The following is a 22,851-nucleotide window of genomic DNA, read 5'->3' as shown; positions in this document are numbered from 1 at the left end:
ATTAAAACATTACGATAGAGCATACAAGATGTTCAGTACATCAATTAATAGGAAGAATGAAAAACTACACTGCCTGAGGCATAATCTCACCCTCAATGGTTATGAACCCAAAATGATCAACAAAATTCTTGATACACTTCCTACAACTCCTGTACTTAAACAATATTTTAAGAATGCAATCACCTACCTCACATCAAGAATGTTACAAAGTGGCAAAGTTGCTCTGTGAGTAAAACATTAAAGTGCCTTACTATTACATAAAATCAGATTTTTACATACAACAAAACCTCCCCATCATTCCATGAAAAAACCAGGCATTTATAAGATTCATTGTTCTTATTGCATTTGCTATGTAGGACAAACGGGAAGGTCAGGAGAGATTCGCACATCTGAACACGTAAGAGATGTTGAAAAAAAGAAAATGACATAAATCAGGTTTGGCATTCCATACAACTACCGAAGGCAAAATAGTGTGACAACAAACAAAAATGCATTATATTGATAATTGTTTCACAAGAACGTTCAAGGAGGACTCCGAAGTGCTGCAAATCCTCACATAACGTAACAAAAATCAAGGCTTAATCCTACACCAAGTTTGATCTGCTTTCATTAAAAATCCAACTGCCATGGACCTAGCCTAGTATACGATACATATGATGCTACAGAATGTGACAGCAGCAACTAGCATTGTTCCAACACATATACAGTAATTAACATTTTTATTCTGGTTATTTATTTCTTCTTTACAGTCATTCTCTGTCCACTGCTGGATGAAGGCCTCCTCCAGTTCTTTCCACCTTTCTCTGTTCTTGGCAATGGTTGACCAATTTTTCCCCAACAAAATTTAATGATTCATCACTCCACCTTCTTTTAGGACGTCCTCTGTCTCCTTTCCCTTCTTTAGGAATCCAGTTCGTTAGTAAGGTGGTCCATCACTCACCTTCTCTTCTGGATAGATGACCGGCCCATTTCCATTTTAGTCGCTTGTGGTGAAGAATGATGTCAGTGATGCGAGTCTGGCTTCTTATCCAGGTGCTTCGCTTCTTATCTTTTAATGTGATGCTTAGCATCAACCTCTCCACTGAGTTGTTAATTTATTTGCCAGTGCTTTTGTTAGTGACAAGTTTCACAACCATATGAGATGACTGGAAGTATACACTGGTTAAATGTCATCATCATCATCAAATTCCTGCCATGTACCCTCAAGGGGTGTACAGGATATGACAGTACTACATGAAAAAATTACATCATTACTAACTTCCTATCTACAATTTTCCTCCAAATCAGTCTGTTACTTGTCAAGACTCCAACATTATCAGATCTTATATTTCTATCGTCTAAGGCACTTTGTACCGTATCAATCCACCTATATCTTGGTCTTCCTCTGGGTCGTTTTCCTGCCAACCTGGCAGAGAACACTTGTTTTGCTAATCTTTCCTCTCCCATTCTATTTAAGTGACCATACCATCTGAGATTAGCTCTGCTAACGCATTCCTGGATGCTAACAATGTCAAGTTCTTTCCTAATATCCTCATTTTTAATATGATATTGCCATTGATGCCATCTGTTCACGCCTATAATCTTTCTCAGGACTCTCATATCTGCGGTCTCTAGTCTTTGGTCAAGTGTTTTACTTCTGACCCAGCTCTCAGATCCATAAGTTAAAATTGGTTTGAACACAGTCTTGTATACAGCTAATTTAGTGTTCCGACTAATTTCTTTCTTATTCCATATGAATTTATTCAATTTACTTCCCACGATACCAGCTTTGCTGATTCTGTTGTCTATTTCTATATTTAGTTTACCATCTCAGTAAAAATTGTGCCTAAGTAGCTGAAATGTTTTACTTGTTCCACAGGTTCTCCATTCACAACACAGTTGACATTTTCAATGATTCTGCCTATTTTCATTGTCTTTGTCTTTTTATTGCTGACCTTCATACCATATCTATTACAACAGCTATTCAATTTAGTCAGAGAATCTTGCAGACTTGTAGCGGATTTATTTAGAAGTATAACATCATCCGCATAAAGCAAAGAGCTGACATTAACATCTCCAATTTTGATATCAGGTTTAATACCACATTCCTTCATAATGTGATCCATATAGATAATGAATAACAGAGGGGATAATGTACATCCTTGTCTCACACCAGATTTAACATTAAACCATCTTCCTGTACTTCCTTCAATTCTAACTGCTGACTCACAACTCAAATAAAGACTAAGTATTGCTTGATATAATGCCCCATTGACACCATATAACTGCAGCGTATTGAATAGCTTCTCTCTTGGCACCTTGTCATATGCCTTTTCCAAATCGACAAAACTTAAATACAGATCTTTGTTATATTCCCATGCTTTCTCGACTATTTGTCGTAAAGTGAAGATCTGATCCTGACAGCCTCTATTTGGCCTGAATCCAGCTTGTTCTTCACCAAGCTTTTCTTCCACAATTCTTCTCAACCGTTTCTCAAGTATACTTGCATAGATCTTGCCAGGAACACTCAGTAGGGAAATACCTCTGTAATTCTCACATTCAGTTTTATTTCCCTTTTTATATATGGGTACTATGAGAGATCTACTCCAATCATCAGGAATTCGTCCCTCTGTCCAGGCTTTCTGAACTATGCAGTGCAGCCACTGTAAGACTCTTATACCACCATACTTCAGCATTTCTGGTCGAATATCATCTACTCCTGCTGCCTTTCCACATTTCAAGCCTTTGATGGCTTTTTCTACTTCAAGTGGGACATCATTGTTTTGAAAAATGCTTTTCAATTTTCTGAATGCATTCCAGACTTGAACTCTCTTATTTATTTCCTTTTGGAGTCCACAGTTTAGATCAATGAGATGACCTAAGTATGTGTATGAAGAGACTATTTCCAAGAAATTGTGTTCTATTATTATGTTTTTTGGTGTTACAAAATGATTAAACATGATTTTAGTTTTTTCTTTGTTATCTTTGACCGACTTTTCTGCTTTCATGATATAAGTCTTCTATCATTATATTAAGATCTTCTGGAGTGTTTGCAAAAATTATGATATCATCTGCATATCATAGGTGTGTTAAGTTTCTGTTATTAATTTTTATAGCAAGGTTTGTCCAGTTTATATTATTAAATATTTCTTGAAGGACTGCTGTAAAGATTTTGGGTAATAGAGAATCTCCTTGTAGGACACCTTTTTCCAATGGATATTTTATTGCTACCCGTGTGAAGTTGGATTGTTGCTGTTGCAGTGAGGTATATTGCCTGGAGGAGGTCCATATATTCTCCAGGAACTCTCTGATTCTGGAGTGCTTTGATTATTGCATTAGTTTTGATGGAATCAAATGCTCTTTCATAATCAATGAAGGCTAAACAGAGAGGCAATTAGTTTTCTTCTGCTTTTTCCATTATTTGTTTTACTGCATGAATATGATCAATTGGGTTAAAGCCTTTACAGAATCCTGCTTGTTCTACTGGTTGATTTGAGTCTAGAAGAGGTGTTAACCTGTTTGTTATTACTTTTGTGAGAATTTTGTACAGATTAGAGAGAATACTAATTGGTCTATAGTTCTTTACTTCTTCTTTGTCCCCTGTTTTAAATAACAGTATCAGAGTAGCATTTTCGGGGGGGGGGGGGGGGTTAAGGGTCAAAGCTGTATAACTGAGGAGACCTCCACATAGTCTTTAAAGGAATGCAGAGAACCGACCAGGGCTTCTGACCTAATGTCCAATCCTCACCTTCTCGTGGTGCACCCTGTTGGGTATCTACTTGGATACTGAACGAACGAGGATGGGCTGGCAATTTGGGATTTAGCCGACCTATTCTTATTGGTTACACCAAAATAAAAAAAAATTGATGGTATGACATGACAAAATTTCATGCCGGCTGGGGCGTCGCCTGGTTAAGCAAGGGCCCCCCATTGTTTTTGCCAGGGAACCAGGGCGAACAGCGAAAAGTCAGCTACAGGAACAAATCTGAAAACAAACCCCAACTCAACATCACCAGAGTTAAAGATCGGTACTATCAACATAAGAAGCCTGAATGGCAAAGAAATGGAGCTAGCTGAGGAATTAGATAAGTACCAGATCGACATAATAGGGGTGACTGAAACAAAAAAGACAAAAACTGGCGAGATCTTTCTGAGCAATAAATACAAAATGTTATATTCAGGCAATGACAATCAAGGAAAAGAAGGAGTAGCCATAGTATTCAACACAAAATACGAGGCTAATCTTCTTGAATGGCAGTCAGTCTCAAGTAGAGTAACATAGGCAAATATGAGAATGGGGAACTGGACAATAAGACTTATTTGTGCCTATGGTCCCACAGAAGGTTCTACTAAGGTAGAAGTGGAGGAATTTTTTGAGGCTTTAGAAAAAGCAACTGACACAATGAAAAAGGAAAAGTTGGTCCTTGTTGGGGATCTAAATAGCAGAGTAGGAAATGATTGTCAGACATACAAAAATATTTTGTGGAAAATTTGGAGAAAAGAGCAAAGTTAATAATAATGGCAAATATCTGTTGGATTTCTGCTCAGGACATGGACTGGTTATTACTAACACCATGTTCCAACATAAAAATGTGCACAAATTCACATGAAGAGAAGAGGCAAGGAATAAGAAAAGTCTCATTGACTATGTTATTGTTGACAGTGATATTTTCTCCCTGGTGCAGGACACCAGAGTGTACAGAGGATTTGAAATTGGAAGTGATCACTATTTAGTCTTGAACAGGATAAAATTGAATTTCATATTGAAAAGAATAACATGTAAGCAAGTTTTACAGCGAATAAAAGTTGAGCAGCTCTAAGATGTGAACCGTAGACTAAAATACACAAAGATTATTGAAGAAAAAATGAAAGAGTTTGAGAACAGGAATCAAACCTTGGAGATTCAGTAGCAAACTCTGAAGAAAACGTTGATTGATTCTGCCAGAGAGGCATGTGGTAAGGTTGTCTGTAAGGATAAAAAAATCAGAACTCCCTGGTGGACACAGGAAGTTAAAGAGGCAGTGAAGGAAAAGACGAAAGCATATCAAAAGTTCCTGTCAAATAAGTCAGCTTTTACTCTTACAGAATACACAGACAAATGTAAGAAAGCCAAACAGTATGTAAAACTAGCTAAACAAAAGTCATGGGAGTACTTTGGCAAGAATATAGAAAATAAATATCAAGAAGGTGGCAAAATATTCTGGAGGTTGTTGAAGAAGCTTAGGAATGGAGGAAAGATTGCTGTAAAAGGAGTTAGAGATGATAAAGGTGACATGAAAACGGGAGGAAAAAATATCCTTGAATTATGGAGTAATTACTTTGAAAATGAAACAAGCAGTGATGATAGCACAGTGGTAAAAAAAACTGACCAGGTATGCAGTCAGGAATACATATCCATACTTGAAGTAGAAAAAGCCATCAAAGGCTTGAAATGTGGAAAGGCAGCAGGAGTAGATAATATTCGACCAGAAATGCTGAAGTATGGTGGTATCAGAGTCTTACAGTGGCTGCACTGCATAGTTCAGAAAGCCTGGACAGAGAGACGAATTCTTGATGATTGGAGTAGAGCTCTCATAGTACCCATATATAAAAAGGGAAATAAAACTGAACACTCACTAGGGTTATACAGAGGTATAACCCTAGTGAGTGTTCCTGGTAAGATATATGCAAGTATACTTGAGAAACGGTTGAGAAGAATTGTGGAAGAAAAGCTTGGTGAAGAACAATCTGGATTCAGGTCAAATAGAGGCTGTCAGGATCAGATCTTCACTTTACGACAAATAGTCGAGAAAGCATGGGAATATAACAAAGATCTGTATTTAAGTTTTGTCAATTTGTAAAAGGCATATGACAAGGTGCCAAGAGAGAAGCTATTCAATACGCTACAGTTATATGGTGTTGATGGGGCATTATATCAAGCAATACTTAGTCTTTATTTGAGTTATAAGTCAGCAGTTAGAATTGAAGGAAGTACAGGAAGATGGTTTAATGTTAAATCTGGTGTGAGACAAGGATGTACATTATCCCCTCTGTTATTCATTATCTATATGGATCACATTATGAAGGAAAGTGGTATTAAACATGATATCAAACTTGGAGATGTTAATGTCAGCTCTTTGCTTTATGCGGATGATATTATACTTCTAAATAAATCCGCTACAAGTCTGCAAGATTCTCTGACTAAATTGAATAGCTGTTGTAATAGATATGGTATGAAGGTCAGCAATAAAAAGACAGACAGTGAAAATAGGCAGAATCATTAAAAATGTCAACTGCGTTTTGAATGGAGAACCTGTGGAACAAGTAAAACATTTCAGCTATTTAGGCATGATTTTTACTGAAGATGGTAAATTAAATATAGAAATGGACAACATAATCAGCAAAGCTGGTATGGGGGAAGTCAATTGAATAAATTCATATGGAATAAGAGATAAATTAGTCGGAACACTAAATTAGCTGTATACAAGACAGTGTACAAACCAGTTTTAACTTATGGATCTGAGAGCTGGGTCACAAGTAAAACACTTGACCAAAGACTAGAGACCACAGGTATGAGAGTCCTGAGAAAGATTATAGGCGTGAACAGATGGCATCAATGGCAATATCATATTAAAAACGAGGATATTAGGAAAGAATTTGACATTGTCAACATCCAGGAATGCGCTAGCAGAGCTAATCTCAGGTGGTATGGTCACTTAAACAGAATGGACGAAGAAAGATTAGCAAAACAAGTGTTCTCTGCCAGGTTGGCAGCAAAATGACCCAGAGGAAGACCAAGATATAGGTGGATTGATACGGTACAAAGTGCCTTATACGATAGAAATATAAGATCTGATAATGTTGGAGTCTTGACAAGTAGCAGACTGATTTGGAGGAAAATTGTAGATAGGAAATTAATAATGATGTAATTTTTTTCATGTTGTACTATCATATCCTGTACACCCCTTGAGGGTACATGGCAGAAATTTGATGATGATGATGATGAGTAGCATTTTCCCAATTTTCTGGTATCTTCCCCTTTTCTAGGCACAGATTTAATAAGTTTGTGACAAGGTGAATTATATTGTTTTCTCCCCATTTAATTAATTCTATGTGAATTAGGTCTTAACCAGGACATTTTGCATTTTTCAATTGTTTTAAAGCTTGTTTTATTTCATCTGAAGTGAATGGGGGGATGAATTCCATATGTGATGGAAAAGAGTTATTTATATTTGATTTATCTATTGAAGGATCACTATAGAGTTCTTTATAAAATTCTTCTAGCCTGGTTAGGATTTGTTCTTGGTTCCTTATTGTAGTTCCATTCTTATCTTTTATTGCATTTATTTATTTACACATACAAATTGTGAACATCTAATAACATTCCTAATGACTCATGTAACTTGTATGGTTGTATTTTATTAAACACGTTATTTATCTTAAAACATGTGGTCTCGATATTGAAAGCTATCTACAGTTAATTTACTGTTACTTAAAAATTATAATAACAGAATTAACTCACGTAAAATATTATTTATTAGTAGAATTTTTGTCTGAGTATCACAGGCATCTTCAGCACATGTAAAAAGCTAATTAACCAATAACTCACAATTCCAAAGGGCACCACCTAAGTAGTCATGTAAGATAACTAAAAAAGGCCATTAAGTTTCTTAACTTATTTAAAAATAAATAAATAAGACAAACACACACACTCGTGTATATATATATATATATAATTAAAAAGTTAGGAAAGATTAGCTGATTTAAAAAGTACTAATTCCCACAAAGGGAAATTAGTACTTTTCCTCTGTTTAAGTCGGGAGAGTGAAGCAAAGTTTCACATGTTTCTTTATAAAGCCGTTCCATGAGGAACTGACTTTTGTAAAGGACTCTTGTCTTGTTCCAGTGCAATCTATGTCTAGTGTTGATGGCATGCTCTGCAAGTCCAGACTGTTCAGGTTCAAGGTATTGAATATACAACTTGTGTTCTTCTGTCCAAATAAAAGCAAATCTGTTTGTCCAAAATAAGATAACCCATAAGAGCAAGGAATTTGGTAGCCATCTGGATGACTTAGATGTGGAAGCTTGTCCTTTGGAGAAGTGAGAAAGGAGGTGATTTTTCTGATGTGGCGAAAGGGAACAAAAATATTTAGGGGTTTTAAAACTTTCACTATGCATTCACTAATGCCTTGCACATAAGTGATAGGAATACACGTTATTTCTTCTGTATTTGAAGAGGAAGATATATCAAAACTACTTAAAGCTCTTTTGATGGAAGAATTCTTATATCCATTAGATAGCAAAGAGGAAATAATATATTGCAATTCTTTCTGTAATAGTTCCTTTGAAGAACAAAAAGGAATGGGCCAGATGAACCAGTGTTTTAATAATTCCCGCCTTTTGACTGGGATGGTGATGAGATTCAGCATGGATATAATAGCCTATATGAAAATCCTTCCTATAGACTGAGAAGTGTAGGTTACCATCTGGTTAGCAAAGAATTAACTGGCATCCTTGGATGAAGTGCATTTAATTTTGAGAGAAACTATTGTAATTCATTAGAAGAGACATTCCAGATAGCAAAAGTAATAAGTTTTAAGTAATGTCTACTCACGGTATTTCCTTACTGAAACATACATTTATGCTTGCTGTTAACTGTTTCTTGCATTCCACATCTCTTCTTAATATACATCCTAACAACTGTATTTTATAGATATCTTATGTTATAGAAAGCCATATGAAAATAAACAGTAAAATGTATTTTCTATATTACTTGAAAATAATTAGAAAGTTAAAGACTGAAACTTAAACTTATGCAAAATAAATTGATTAGCTGTAATATTTTTTTGCTGAGGATGTCTATTGTACTGAGGGTGCTTAAGTATCATACGCATCCTCAGTACAATAACAATGGAACATAATTTTTATTATGCTGAGATGCCTATGATACTTAGGTGAAAATTTTATAGCTAATAAATTTATTCCATAATTTTTCTAAGTATGTCAGCTTATGTAACTATATTAAAGCAGTTGAAAATATTTCATACACCTTACCTTAGCTGAGCTAGTAGCAACAGCTTGAAAATACTTCTTCTGAGTTTTTTGTAAAAGTGTCTGGCCCCCAGCTTGAGCCAAAACAAGGGCATCAGCCCAACGACTATCCCTCAGACAAAGTTCAACAGCTGATTCCACATTGCCAGTAAGCAAAGCTTGACTCAGCAAACCATCTGTCTCAACTGAAATAGTTTTAGCATAATAAATTTCTATATAGTTATTACAGAAATAAATAGAAAATAAATAAAAAAATCATATTTTAGTAATTTTTAAATACAGGTATATCATGCTATCCATCAATTCAAAATTACATCACCAATCATTTCATGCTCCATTTCACTTATCATTAGCATTTTTATGTTGATCAAGGTATTTATTTGATGCTTCTCTACTTTTCTGAGCAGTGCCTTGATATTAATCATAATTCTAGTAATTCTTCTTCTGGTTCCCATCTGCCATACGGCTGCGGGAGGGTAGTTATATGCTACCATTCTAGGGAGAGATGATTATGAGCAAGGTGGTTTCCCGTTGCCTTCCTTGCCGTAAGTATTTATGACTGTAACCTGTGTGTTCACGGGGCCGGTTTGCCTGCTTGCGGGATGAAAAACCCCAGATAAACTGGCAGAAAAAACCCTGCTGCCCACGCCCAAGACCGGCTAACTTGGCTATGGCTAAGGAAGATCCTTAAGCTCCTCACGTCGTGGACGGGAATCGAACCTAGGACACTCCTTCCCCAGGCATATGGTTGCGAAACGCAAAGCCACTAGGCTAACCGCGCAGACATTCTAGTAGTAAGGATATATTTATTGACTTTTCCATAATTTGACCTAAAATAGCTTATTTTTGAAAATTTTATGAAATACAGTAGTCCCCCCCCCTTATCAGCAGGGGATATTTTTCAAGACCTCCCCTCACTGGATACCTGAAACTGCGGATAGTATGGAATCCTATGTTTTTTCCTACACATATATACATACCTCTGATAAAGTTTAATTTATAAATTAGGCACAGTAAGAGATTGACAACAATAACTAATAATAAAATAGAACAATTATAATAATATACTAAAAGTTATGTGAATGGAATCTTAGCAACCTCTGCATACAATTCTTTTTTTTTTTTCCTTTCCTTATGAAGTCGAGAACTTTCACCTTTTCACTTAAAGGTAACACTTTATAGCTTCTGTTTGGCATATCTGAATTGCCAGCATCACTACTCTTGCACCTTGGGGCCATTTTTAAGTAAACTCAGGGTTACTTGAACACAAGCACTGTGATACCACACCAATTGATCTGATAAGTGAGACAAATAAGTGACTAACGGGCGAGTAGTATATGTGATACAGAATGGATACACTGGACAAAGGGATGATTCATGTCCCAGGCAGGATGGTGCGAGATTTCACCACACTACTCAGAACAGCATACAATTTAAAACATTGTTTATTGCTGGAATTTTCCATTTAATATTTTCAGACCGGGATTGACCGCAGGTAACTAAAACCGCAGAAAGCAAATCTACGAATTGGGGAGAGGGACTGTATATTTTTTACATATACAGTAATACAATACGTATGTAGATACAAGGTTAAGAAGAATGTAGGAATCTGTTGATATGGTTCAACTGGGCTGGAGAACATATGTAGTTGACAAACACAGCAGACAATGCTCACAGGATTAACCCTCTCCTATTATGGTATTAAATATCCTTTCTATGAAGCTGAGTTATCTGACTATGATAGGCTATTTCATCTAATATACTAAAGAGAAGATGAGATGATATTCCCATTAAAGGATGTAACGGTATAGTACATTAATACTGTGAGTGATTTAAGAGGTTCTAATTATTATTTTCCTCATCTCCTTAGTTTTAACTCTTATTTTTAATAATTAAAACTAGTAATACCATAGAGTTACACAAGGGGATGGATACACCATGATACTTTGAAATTTTGTTACAGCATGGAAAACTTTTGCATAAATTGGAGAAAATGGGATTCCATTATAAAATATCAGCATGGATAAGAGGATGGCTGACTGAAATATTAAAAAGTGGTAAATGCGAGTCTGCAAAATTTAAGGTAACCAGTTGTGTGCCACAAGGATCAGCCCTTGGCTCATTGTTATTCAATCTATACATTAATGACATTCGGATGGATTTGATATGCCATCAGCCTATTTGCTGATGATTCAAAGATAGGCAGGGTTATCAGAAATGCACCTGATATGCAGTACTTACAGAATGATTTCAACGGGCTGAAATTGTGGGCATGTAAAAATATTTGTCAAATCAATGTTAGTAAATGGAAAGTCATGCACTTTAGTGTAATGAGATATCTAATGTCGTATTATATTGGAAGGATTATGCTAGAAGAAACTGATCAGGTTAGGGATGTTGGAGTTTTAGTAAATAAAAAAAAAGTAAAAAGTTTTAGTAAAAAGTTGAAATTCAAATTATATAACAAATAGAACTCAGAGGATAATTGCAATGCTGAAATGAACCTTGACATGTAAAGATAAAGAAAGAATTTTGCCTCTTCACAAGGCCTTGATAAGACCTCACTTGGACTGTTGTGCACAAATCTGGTCTCCAGGTTTCCATGGTGATTCTGATACAGTGGAGAGAGAAAAATCATATTACTATTGTAGAATAGTGATTATGAAACATGATTGAGAATTTGTAGAATTTCTCCTGTTTGCAGACACTAGCAAACAGGAGAAAGAGGGAGTGATATGATTGAGACTTATAAATTTCTGAAAAGTCATACAGGATTTCAGTAGATGGAATTTTTCATTTTATGGAGGATAAAGAAAGGACACAAGGGCATCCTTGGAAGTTGAAAATGAATGCTGTCAAGAAATAAGTGAGAACTAGAATTTTCTCTCATAGAATGGTGTATGAATGGAATGAATAGGCATAGGATGTTGTGTGTTGGCAGGTAGTATGTGGCCTCCTCCAATGAGTTCCTGACTCCCTGGAGATCTTAATAATAATAATAATCTAAAAATAAATTTAATCTGGATGATATAAAAAGTATTTTATATCATCCAGAAACCCTACTACAAAGACAAACTTAAACTTTTTCAAGCAGCTTCAAGTCTCCAATAAACAGTGTGGCAGTTTCATGCTGGCCAATGAAATTCATCTTACACATAAAATTTACATTCACAAACATCATGCCCGGAGTGAGATTCCATTCAACAAGTTATTTGTTGGAAAGCAGCAATGGTATCCTCTCAGTCAATCAGACTAAACATTTCTATATAAAATTGGAATATATTTATTCATCAATATTAAATTTCAAAATATATAGACATATTTGATAAAGTATCTTTAAAAATCATCTGTCACTATAGCAAACTTGTTGGGATTTCACAAACAGTTTGCTATAGTTGATGTTTGCATTAGTGAATTTCTTTTATTATAGAATTCCACATATGGGACTTTGATCTCAGGACTATAAAGTAGTTTATTACATATTTTTGGGAATAATCATTGCTATAGTGAAAGCAGTTAAGGCAGTATAAATAAATAATACTTAGGCTGCAATAAGCTATCAGTGTTCATTTAAATAGGATAGATCCAATTACTCCATGCATACATCTCTTTTTCTGTATCCATCATGTATTTTTTTTCGGAGGGGGGGGGGGGGGAGAGGGAGGGTCAAGAATGCACCTTGGAAAGATAGCTAAGGTACACCACCTGCATGCTTCTAATGAATCTTTATAAAACAATAACCTTCAAAAATTTTTTAAATCACTATTATCATCAAATTCCTGATATATATATTTCAAGGGATGGACAAGATGTTATGATGGTATTACACGAAAAGTTCACAACACTACTATCTTCTTATCAACAATTTTCTTCCAGATTAGTCTATCTAACAGATAAACTTAGGTGTTGATGGTTATTCATAACTTATTTTACAATATTAACAACACAAAAAAAAAAAAAAAAACTATTTTATAGAAAAGATGTTTCGTCAACTTGTTTATATTTCGCTGAATTTCAAATCAGCATCATGAAAGCATACCACAGCATGTATATGCGACAGTGAATACGTCGCTGAATTTCAAATCAGCATCATGAGAGCATAACACAGCATGTATATGCGACAGTGAATACCAAATTTTTGCCAAATTAATGTAACCATATTTGTTCAGGTTCAGAGAATTCTTCATAGCCATGGCTGACTCAAACAATAATCTTTCGGATCTGTAACGACTTCTAAATCGCACAGTTTGCTTCCATCTAACCCTGTGTAAAAGGGTGTCCAAAGTGTGGTCTGCCAGTCCTGACTTGCCATAATAATGGTAGCGAATGTATTTTTTATGTTCTTCCAGGTGGATGTTAACAGATTTTCCTGTTGGCCCATAGTAGGTCAAGTCACAGTCACAAGGAATATCATACACTCCAAAATCCAGGGTGTGATAGAGGGTGAAGTTTATCCTTAGGCAAGCAGATGAGATCATGCTAATTTAACATGAATTTGAATGTGGAGCAAAGGCCATGTTTCATTAGTAATTTAGCTATCTTTTCTGAAAAGATAGTCAAAGAGAATACTCTGAATAACAGATGAAAGAAAGAAAGGAACTGCCAGCATATAAAATACTTAATGATCAAAACTTAATTCAATATGACCTAATTTAGTTGATGCAGCTAGCATGCCCATATGCAGCCATTCCCCAACTTCTGTTGTAACACCACTTTCTAAACTGATCTTCTTGTGATTTTTTTTGCTGTCAATTAATTAATGTTTTACTACTTTTTTAAATAACTATACAAAATTCAATAAATGACACAATAATACAGCACAGCTGAACCATCAAATTCCACACAGTTAGCCCTAGTGGATGTGCGCTTTAAAACCATATGCCTGGGGAAGAAGTATCCTAGGTTCAATTCCCGTTGGAGACATGAGGAGTTGAAGGATCTTCCTCAGCCATAGCCAAGTTAGCCAGTCTTGGGTGCGGGCAGTAGCCCCCCCCCCCCTGAAGTTTAGCTGGGCTTTTTCATCCCGCAAAGCAGGCAAACTGGCCCTGAGAACCCAACACAACAGGACATAGGATACACCGGGGCATAGGACTGACCACCTTATCCTGTGAACGGTTGAGGTCCGATGATTAATAATGATTAATAAACCCTCAACACTGCAAGGTAAAAAGGGAAAAAGGGAAATGAGGATGAGAATGAACCATGAAATTGCAGCATTGCCCAGACAATCTCAAACGAGCATCAAATGCTGTTTTAACAGTGATATTTCATGTGTATCAAATTAGATATTCTGTGGCTTGTTTGTGGGGATAAAAACCAGAATTTCTGAGAAAACTGTAAACTCATTTTAGGTGAAAAGTTTTTTATAGTATTCCTAACATCCTGGATGAGTCAAATCCAGGTTATCCTAACCACTGGGCTTTTTTTTTTCTTCTTTTTTTTCCCACAGTGTGTTATAGAAACCAACAGAAGTTAAGAATTACTGTTCTAATGCCTATCAAGATCTAGTTAAGCTGAGAAGCAAATAAGGCTGTAATGCCAGTGTATTATGACTGTAAACTGCAGCATGCTATTCTGGATAGTGACATGTTTTGCAGGATTTTTTTTTTCAACTCATCGTGCAGCTGAAAAAATTCCTTATAAAAAAGGTTCTCCACAGGATAGAAAGGATTCAACTTGAGGTCCTTCCAACCAAAGGACATAGTCAATAATGACTAGGTTAAGTAGGCTGAGCAGAATGATTATCCATTTCCTTCAGTTTCAATGATATAGAGAATAATATATTTTATAAATTATTTATTGCAATAACCAGATATTAACTATAATTATTTAAAAAAGCACTTACTTTCATCAGTTTGAATGACAAATGGTATTTCTTCTTTTTCTTGCTCTTTTCCTTTAACAGCTATGACATCAAAAACTGCACTGCCATCTGTAATGATATCTTCATCACCCTAGAACAAGAATGCATTTGTTCTCCCTTTATATTTATATAGGAAGTAAAAATCAGCTTTAAATAATCAAAGTTGAAATTCTTGAACACAAAACGATATAGGCAAAGTAGTGTGATCATTAAAATCAGCTTTAAATAATCAAAGTTGAAATTCTTGAACACAAAACGATATAGGCAAAGTAGTGTGATCATTAAAATAATAATAATAAAAAAAACCTTGTAGTAACAAACAAGATTAGCATAACTTTAATGCTGTATGGTTATTACCAGCTTACTCTGATCGCAGGAATACTGAGTTGCCCGATTTGTTGCTTTGATCTTCTTTCCCAAAGGAAGAAGGCTTTGGTTTTAATGCAATCACGATCCAGTTGAGTAATTTATAATATGTTGCTGAGAATATTTTGTCAGCCATAAAGGTGAGTCATAAAGTCACTATTCTGATCATTTTATGCTGAGATTCTGCTTTTAAATGTTTCAACTGTAGAGAGATGTGAATTAATAATGCAACATTTATTAATATTTATAACTTTCTTATATGCTGTGTAGGATTAATATATTTTGAGCCTATGTAGCACAATCAATAACAATAATACATACCTTTGATTGAAAAGACCAAGGTTTCAATCCTAGGATATGAGACATTTCAAATGAAAGTGAGTTAATTAATCTCATATGAAGGTAGGATTCTTCCCTCCCAAAAAAACTTTGGTTTTAAAATCAACCAAAGAATACATATGCATATTGAAAGTTGTAGCAAGCCATGCAGACAGGATTAACCAATGTGGCTTTAATTAGATTTCTTTCTTTCTTAATCCTCCTCTTTTGCCTTTTACGATGTTGAGGATAGGGTGGTAAGCTGTATGCCTCCAGAGTGTGTCCTATGTTTGTAGATGCATATATTCACAGGGCTGGTTTGCCTGTTCTGGGGAGACAAAAAACCAGAGTTTCCAGGTGAAAAAAATCTCTTACCTCTGTATGAGATAATTAGGTTTCTACTAAGTCAAATTATTATTACTATACTACTCAGGCATCTCCAAGGAATCAAAATACTCACTGAGGGAAACCATTAACTATTATTCACACATTACCTATCATACCTCTTCTTAACCTCTGCCAACCTGATTGGCCAAGTGGTTAGTGTATCTGCTCTCCAGCCAAGAGGCTGTGGGTTCGAATCCCACCAAGAGCATGGATGTTTGTGATTGTCCTACTAACCAATTACCATATGTCCTGGCACAGTATGACCTTTGATGTCTTTGTGCGATAAAAAAAAATCTTAACCTCATTGTCAGAGCACTCACAACCACCTCTGGCAATCCATTCCATTCAACCAGCAATCTACAAGCAAAAAGTCAAGTTCTCACATCCTTACTAACCACATTCTTAGACAACTTGGTACATAAGTCAGTTAAGAGATCTGCCATTCAGTGAGAATGGCAGAATCCATATTGGTAATCCCTAATTAATTGGTTAGTTTGCAGATGGTGAAATAGTTGGTTGCTAATGTTCTTGAGTATTCAGGCAAGAGCAAAGGAAGACAGTTTTGATGGCTAAGTTTTAGCTCCCTTTTTACAAACAGGCTGGGTAAAAGCTTGCTGCTGGGAAGATGACACACGAGTATAACAACTTGTAAAGGTGACAGGTGGGGGGTTAATCCAGGAGCACAAGCTTTTAGTACAACTAAAAGAAACCACCTGGACCTGAGGACTCATTATTATCAAAACTACTGAGTATTCTTCTGATGTTCTTTTTGGCAAAAGATCAGAGGATCATAGTGTTGAGCAATTTGAAATATAGTGGAAGGAGATTCACTTTGATCATCTGAAGAAGAGTTGGAAAAAAGATTAACATTATGGGTTTGCCTTACTTGATATCGTCACTGAGCCATAAGATGTAAAGGAGATGGAAACGTGGAAGAACAGACATTCCAAAGCAACCGAGCAACCAAACAGCCCTGACCACCATTTAGGCAACAGGCACGCTTTCTTTGCATTTGATTCATATGAACTTTGTTAATGTGTTTTTACAATTGTTATGAGCACAATGCAAGTCATTGTGCTCATAACACAACTTCTGAGTGAGAAGTTGGAGTTTTCTTGGATAGAGATTAGGAAGGTTTGAAAGGAGTGGTGAATAAAGTACCACAAATCCTAGTGAGAATAATTTTAGTCGTTTGATCAGCGCATGTGAATAGATCAGAAGAGTGAAAATAATCATGAAAAACAGGCATAAAAATTCCAATCTTAAAAAGAAAAATTATCTCACTGATTGGGTACTTAGACTATATATGATTAACTTTTACAAATAAATAATCAAATAGGCACAGTCACCTGAATTTATTTAGTTCCTACTGATGCTTTGATACTGAAAATGGTCTGATCTTCAATTATGCCGAGTTCGATAGTGTTCTATTCCATTCTATTCTCCAGGTTTTGCAGGAAATCAATGGTAGGGGAGGAGAGGAGGAAAAAGTTAACTGAAGCAAGCTCGAACTCAACAGAAATGACGATCAGCTCCAATAATGTACAAGACATGGACTTTGCTATTGATTTACTTCTCAATACCTTTAACAGGTGGAGTTCTCTGATAAAGAAACTCAAATAAAGGTCTAAACCAGTCTGGATAGTGATCCTTCCAATAATGCATGGGATTGAACACACCCAAAATGGAGTGTACTCTGCATTATAAAATACTGGTGTAGCATGATGTGAAGTTGACTATGTTTACATGTAGCTTAACATGCGAACTTTGGTTCACAGTCATAATTTACAACTGTTAAGGTTTACTTGTAAAATTTCAAAACTGGTTATCAATAAACATGATTTATCTGTATTTTTTATTATGTAGTGATGCTATATAAATATAGCAATCAATATGGAAACAAGATAAAAACTGGAGCAGGAATCACACCACCATTAGTGAGACCATTACACTGCTTATTTAGAGGCCTGATGTAGCTTTAAAAAAAGTAACATCTGGAGTTTCTAGATCAAGGTTCCCAGTTTACATAATCTACTATGTATTCCTAACCTTTTGTAAATGAGATCATTGTGTATCTATAAATAATGAAATGCTAGTACCCGTAAACATGCATTCAAATCTAACTGGTACAAATGGGTTATCCCATACAGTGCTAAAATTCTATTATATCATTCTAAACAATCTGTGCATAAGATATTTGGATTTGCATTTAGAAATCTTGATTCAATGCACTTACGTATTGCACGTGGATCATGGTAAAGCAAGAAAACTATCACATATCAATGGATTTGCTAATGATACACTATGACAAGGGTATGATTGAAAAGATTTTACAGACTTTAACTTTGGAACATGCAATTTAATACTGTATTTCTATTCCCAAAGTTAGCTTTTGTTGATTATGATTCTACTGAGACACACAACAATTACCAAGTTCTACAGATATTATTGCTATCAAATATCTTATTATAGTACAGAGAACTCTGAGGGTTCAAAACTATGATGCTTATGCATCTGATGAAAAATTAGGCATAAGTTCGAACTAAAAAATAGTACTTATGGATAATACATAAAAATGAAGAATGGAAAGGCTGTGGGAGCAGACCAGATACCTGGGGAAGTGTGGAAAAGTTTGGGCAGTGAGGGCATGGATATGTTATGGGATCTGATGTGCAAAATAGCCCAACAGGAAAAGATACCAGAGGAATGGAGGAAAAGTATTCTCGTCCCAATCTACAAAGGAAGAGGAGATGTTCAAGACTGTGGCAACTATAGTGGAATCAAGCTGATGTCACACACATTAAAAATATGGGAAAGAGTAATTGAAGCAAGGTTACAGCAGGAAATGAAAATTGGTGAGGAGCAGTTTGGATTTATGCCAGGAAGAGGGACAATGGATGCAATATTTGCACTAAGGCGATTGATGGAGAAATATAGAGAGATGCAAGTGGATCTGCACATGGTGTTTATAGACCTGGAAAAGGCATACGACAGAGTGGCCAGGCAGGAGGTATGGAGGTGTATGAGGAAGAAGGGGTGTCGAAGAAGTACGTGAGGTTGGTGAAGGAGATGTATGAGGGAACAGAAACTCAGGTCAGGTCTAGTGTCGGCATGACAGAAGAGTTCCCTATTGTCGTAGGGCTACACCAAGGGTCAGCTCTGAGCCCCTACCTCTTTGACCTGGTCATGGATGTACTAGTGGAGGATGTCAAGAAGGAGGCACCGTGGAGCATGCTGTTTGCCGATGACATTGTTCTATGTGAATCATCCCGAGAGAAGCTTGAAAATACCCTGGAAGAGTGGAGAAAGGCATTGAAGAAGAGCGGCATGAGAATTAACCGGGTGAAGACTGAATATATGTCAACGGGGTGTGACGAGGATATCGTCATACAACTCCAGGGTGAAAGGCTAATTTCAGGGAAGAAATTCAAGTACCTTGGGTCAGTTGTTGAGAGGAATGGTGACCTGGATGAGGAAATACAGCACCGAATAACATGCGGTTGGATGAATTGGAGGAAGATGAGTGGGGTCCTGTGCGACAAGAGAGTGAGTTGTAAGAGGAAAGCTCTATGAGATGGTGGTGAGGCTAGCGATGCTCCATGGTGCGGAGATGTGGCCTATAACCAAGGCACAGGAGAGGAAGATGGAGATAGCGGAGATGCGGATGTTGAGATGGATGAGTGGTGTGACAAAGAAGGACAGGATAAGGAATGACTACATCAGAGGGACGATTAAGGTGGGACCAATTGGCAAGAAGATACAAGAAAGTAGGCTGAGGTGGTTTGGACATGTTGAGAGGAAGGGTGAGGAGTATGTTGGTAAACGAGTGGAGTAGGAGGAAAAGAGGCAGGTCCAAGCTCAGGTGGAGGGATAAGATGACAGAGGATCTTAGGGAGAAAGGATATGGAGTCCGAAGGATGCTCTGGACCGGAGAGCTTGGAAGAGGAAGGTTAAAGATTGGTGCGCCAACCCCGTTTAACATGGGATAAGGCAGAGTGAAAGAAGAAGATGGATAATACATAGTGGAATGAATTACATATAACTAAGTCTCTAGTATACAAGCACTGACATTTAGATAACAGTCACTGTATTCAAGCAATCTATCTGGTTACTTTTAAATGTGTTATTAATTTAATTTAGCTTAATTTAGTTAAGCTAATTTACTTCTCATTGTGGTAATACATACCACATTCAATTCCAGTTTATACCCCACACCCACCCCACCAACCCACAGACAGAGACAGAAAAGCAACTGCAGCAATTCACTTCCTGACAGAGACTTGCTCATCTCAACTCTCATTCTAATATAAAAGGGATTAATATGGAGTTGGCCCACCCTTTGCTACTATAATAGCCTTCAATCTTCTGGGAAGACTTTCCATTAGATTTTGGAACAATGCTGCAGCAATTCCCTTCCATTCTTCTAGAAGAGTATTAGTGTGATCAGTAGATCAGTCACTGATGTTGGTGATTTGGCCTGGCTTGCAATTGGCGTTCAATTCATTGCAGCATTCAATGGGATTAAAATCAGGAATATGTTCCTGCAGCGACTTCACTTTGTGGAAGGGGACCACTGTCATGCTGATACACTAAAAGGCCCTCATTGAACTACTGCCATCAAGTTGGAAGCACAGAATTGTCTACAATATCAGTATAGGCTGCAGCATTAAGATTCTCTTATCACCAGAACTAGGGGACCCAGTCCAAACCATGAAAAACAGATCCATACCATGATGCATTCTCCATTAAACTTGGCACAACAATTTGGGCAGGTAGCATTCTCCTGACATCCACCAAACCTGGACTAATCCAACGGACTGTCAGATCAGATGGTGAAGCATGATTCATCACTCTGCAACTACACAGAATATGTTCACTGCTACAGAGTCCAATGACAGTGAACTTAACACCAATCCACCTGCAATGCCCTTGATGATGTAAGTATGTGTGCAGTATGTAGCCAAGGAAACCTATGTTCTTCAGCTCCTGATGAATGTTGTGATGCTAGCATTGCTTGCAGAAGCATTTCAGAACTCAATAACAAGTGTTTCAACTGAAGATAGACAATTTTTTTGTGCCAAGCACTTCCATTCTGATTTTACATAGCTTACCAGGTTGCAATTGTGTTGTTGCTCCTAGGCATTTTCACTTCACAATAGCATCCTTTACAGTTGATTAGCGGCTGCAAGTAGAAATTTCTTGAGTTGTTAAAAAGGTAGCATTCAATGTCTAATGTCTACACCACGTTGAAAGTTGCTGAGGCTCTTCAGTATGGCCCATTTTAATGTTAATGTCTGTTTATGAAGATTACAAGACAATGTGCTTCTTTTAATATCTGTATTAACCATGACTGTGGTATATAACCATATCCACTACTACGAAGAGGTGTCCAGATATTTTTGATCAGAGCATGTATGTAGTGAGAGTTCAAGGAAAGGACACAAAAATGATTGATGTTGCTTGTACAATAGAAATTTCCTTCAGAAATACAGTAAACTCTCAATTATCCAGCTGCATTAGAAAACCAACTCGATCAGTTAACTAAACGTATGATCACAGAGTCCAGGAGTCAGCTGGATAAATTAATTTTCGACAATTTTTTAACCCATTCGAGGAGTGTTAATTGAATTTTTTATTTCTTCATTTAGCATTCAAGCCTATTTATTTCAATAATCTGAGCCTACTAATTAGATAATTGAATGAAATAGGCTTGAATGTCGAGTTTTGATTTCAAAGCTTAAATAATTTTTGATTATCTACGCCTTAAAAGTAGGTAGGCTAAGATAATTGAAATAAATGAAATTGAATGCTGAATACATTACATCTTTACAGCCTGAAAGTATGCTAATATAACTGAAATAAATAGGCTTAAATGTATTACATCTTTACAGCCAGGTACATCATTTGAAGCCCAGAAAGCAGTCACTTTCTGGACTTCAAATGATGTATCTGGTTCTCATTCCTTTATACTGGAACATCAGCAAATGCTGTGGATAATTGGGAAACCCACTGTATGCTATACACAAATTCAATGGCAATTGGTCACTGCTAATATCAATTCCCTTCTGGTATCTGAGATTAGTAATTATCACTTACCATTGCTTGTGTGAAATGAACTATATTATATACTTAAATATAGTAAAATGAAGAGCAGCATTTAAAATATATATGTGCGTGTTTTGCTGCAGCTAAAAAAGTTGATAGCATTTTCAGTTAAATTTCAGTCTCCACATTTATGTACTTTAAAAGAATATTAGTTTCCTCAAGTTAAAATAAATCTCATTTACCACATTCACTTATCTTAGTCTCATAAATAAGGCAAGAATTATAATATAAAAACACATTGTTTAATTAATATACAAATTTATAACATTAATTCCTTACATAAAATTTGTTCAAAAAAGATTTCGTAACAGATACACTTTCTCCAACATTCATACAAATTTAAGTTTAATCTCATACATATAAAAAAAATATATATGTGGTAAGGTCTTCTAATGAAAGAAGAAAATCTCTGCTAATCTTTTTTTTTTAACAACTTTGCTTTCCATTATATTCAATACAATCAGTTCCAAAACAAGAATCATCTCACTGATAAAAAAAAAAAATTAAGTTTTCTGAAACACTTCACCTTCCTTAAAGTGAAAAAAATAAAATAATATATATATATTCTTGTCCTATCTCACTAGACTTCAGTGTAAACATTTTATCAGAATTACCCATCTTATTAACCCATCTTGTTAGGTGTAGAGACAGTTGTAGGTGTCCTCCAGCGATGAGTCTTCGGACTCCTTGGAGGTATCAGGAATAATAATAATAATATTATCCATGAGGAGCAAACACTTCCTTTCTCCGGCTCGACAATTTTTTACAATTCTTTCGTACTGACATCAGTTATTTTTTCTGTC

At 36.1% G+C, this 22,851-nt stretch overlaps 1 protein-coding gene across 3 annotated transcripts in view; it reads right to left on the bottom strand.

The window, feature by feature from the left end:
* Window positions 1–22,851, bottom strand: part of Sec31 (COPII coat complex component secretory 31) — a 486,555-nt gene that overhangs the window by 126,246 nt on the left and 337,458 nt on the right. For all 3 annotated transcript variants that reach the window (XM_090403344.1, XM_090403343.1, XM_090403345.1), the window contains exons 14-15: window positions 14,855–14,963; window positions 9,013–9,194 (exon numbers count right to left, since the gene is read on the bottom strand). In XM_090403344.1, coding sequence (XP_090259470.1) covers window positions 9,013–9,194; window positions 14,855–14,963 — 291 coding nt within the window. The remainder of the gene's footprint in view (window positions 1–9,012; window positions 9,195–14,854; window positions 14,964–22,851) is intronic.

Source organism: Typopeltis vanoorti, chromosome 14, assembly GCF_054136105.1.
Source record: "Typopeltis vanoorti isolate ZY-2024b chromosome 14, IOZ_Tvanoo_1.0, whole genome shotgun sequence".
In the NCBI taxonomy this organism is placed as follows: domain Eukaryota; kingdom Metazoa; phylum Arthropoda; class Arachnida; order Uropygi; family Thelyphonidae; genus Typopeltis; species Typopeltis vanoorti.
This window is presented reverse-complemented; position numbering and strand designations above follow the sequence as displayed.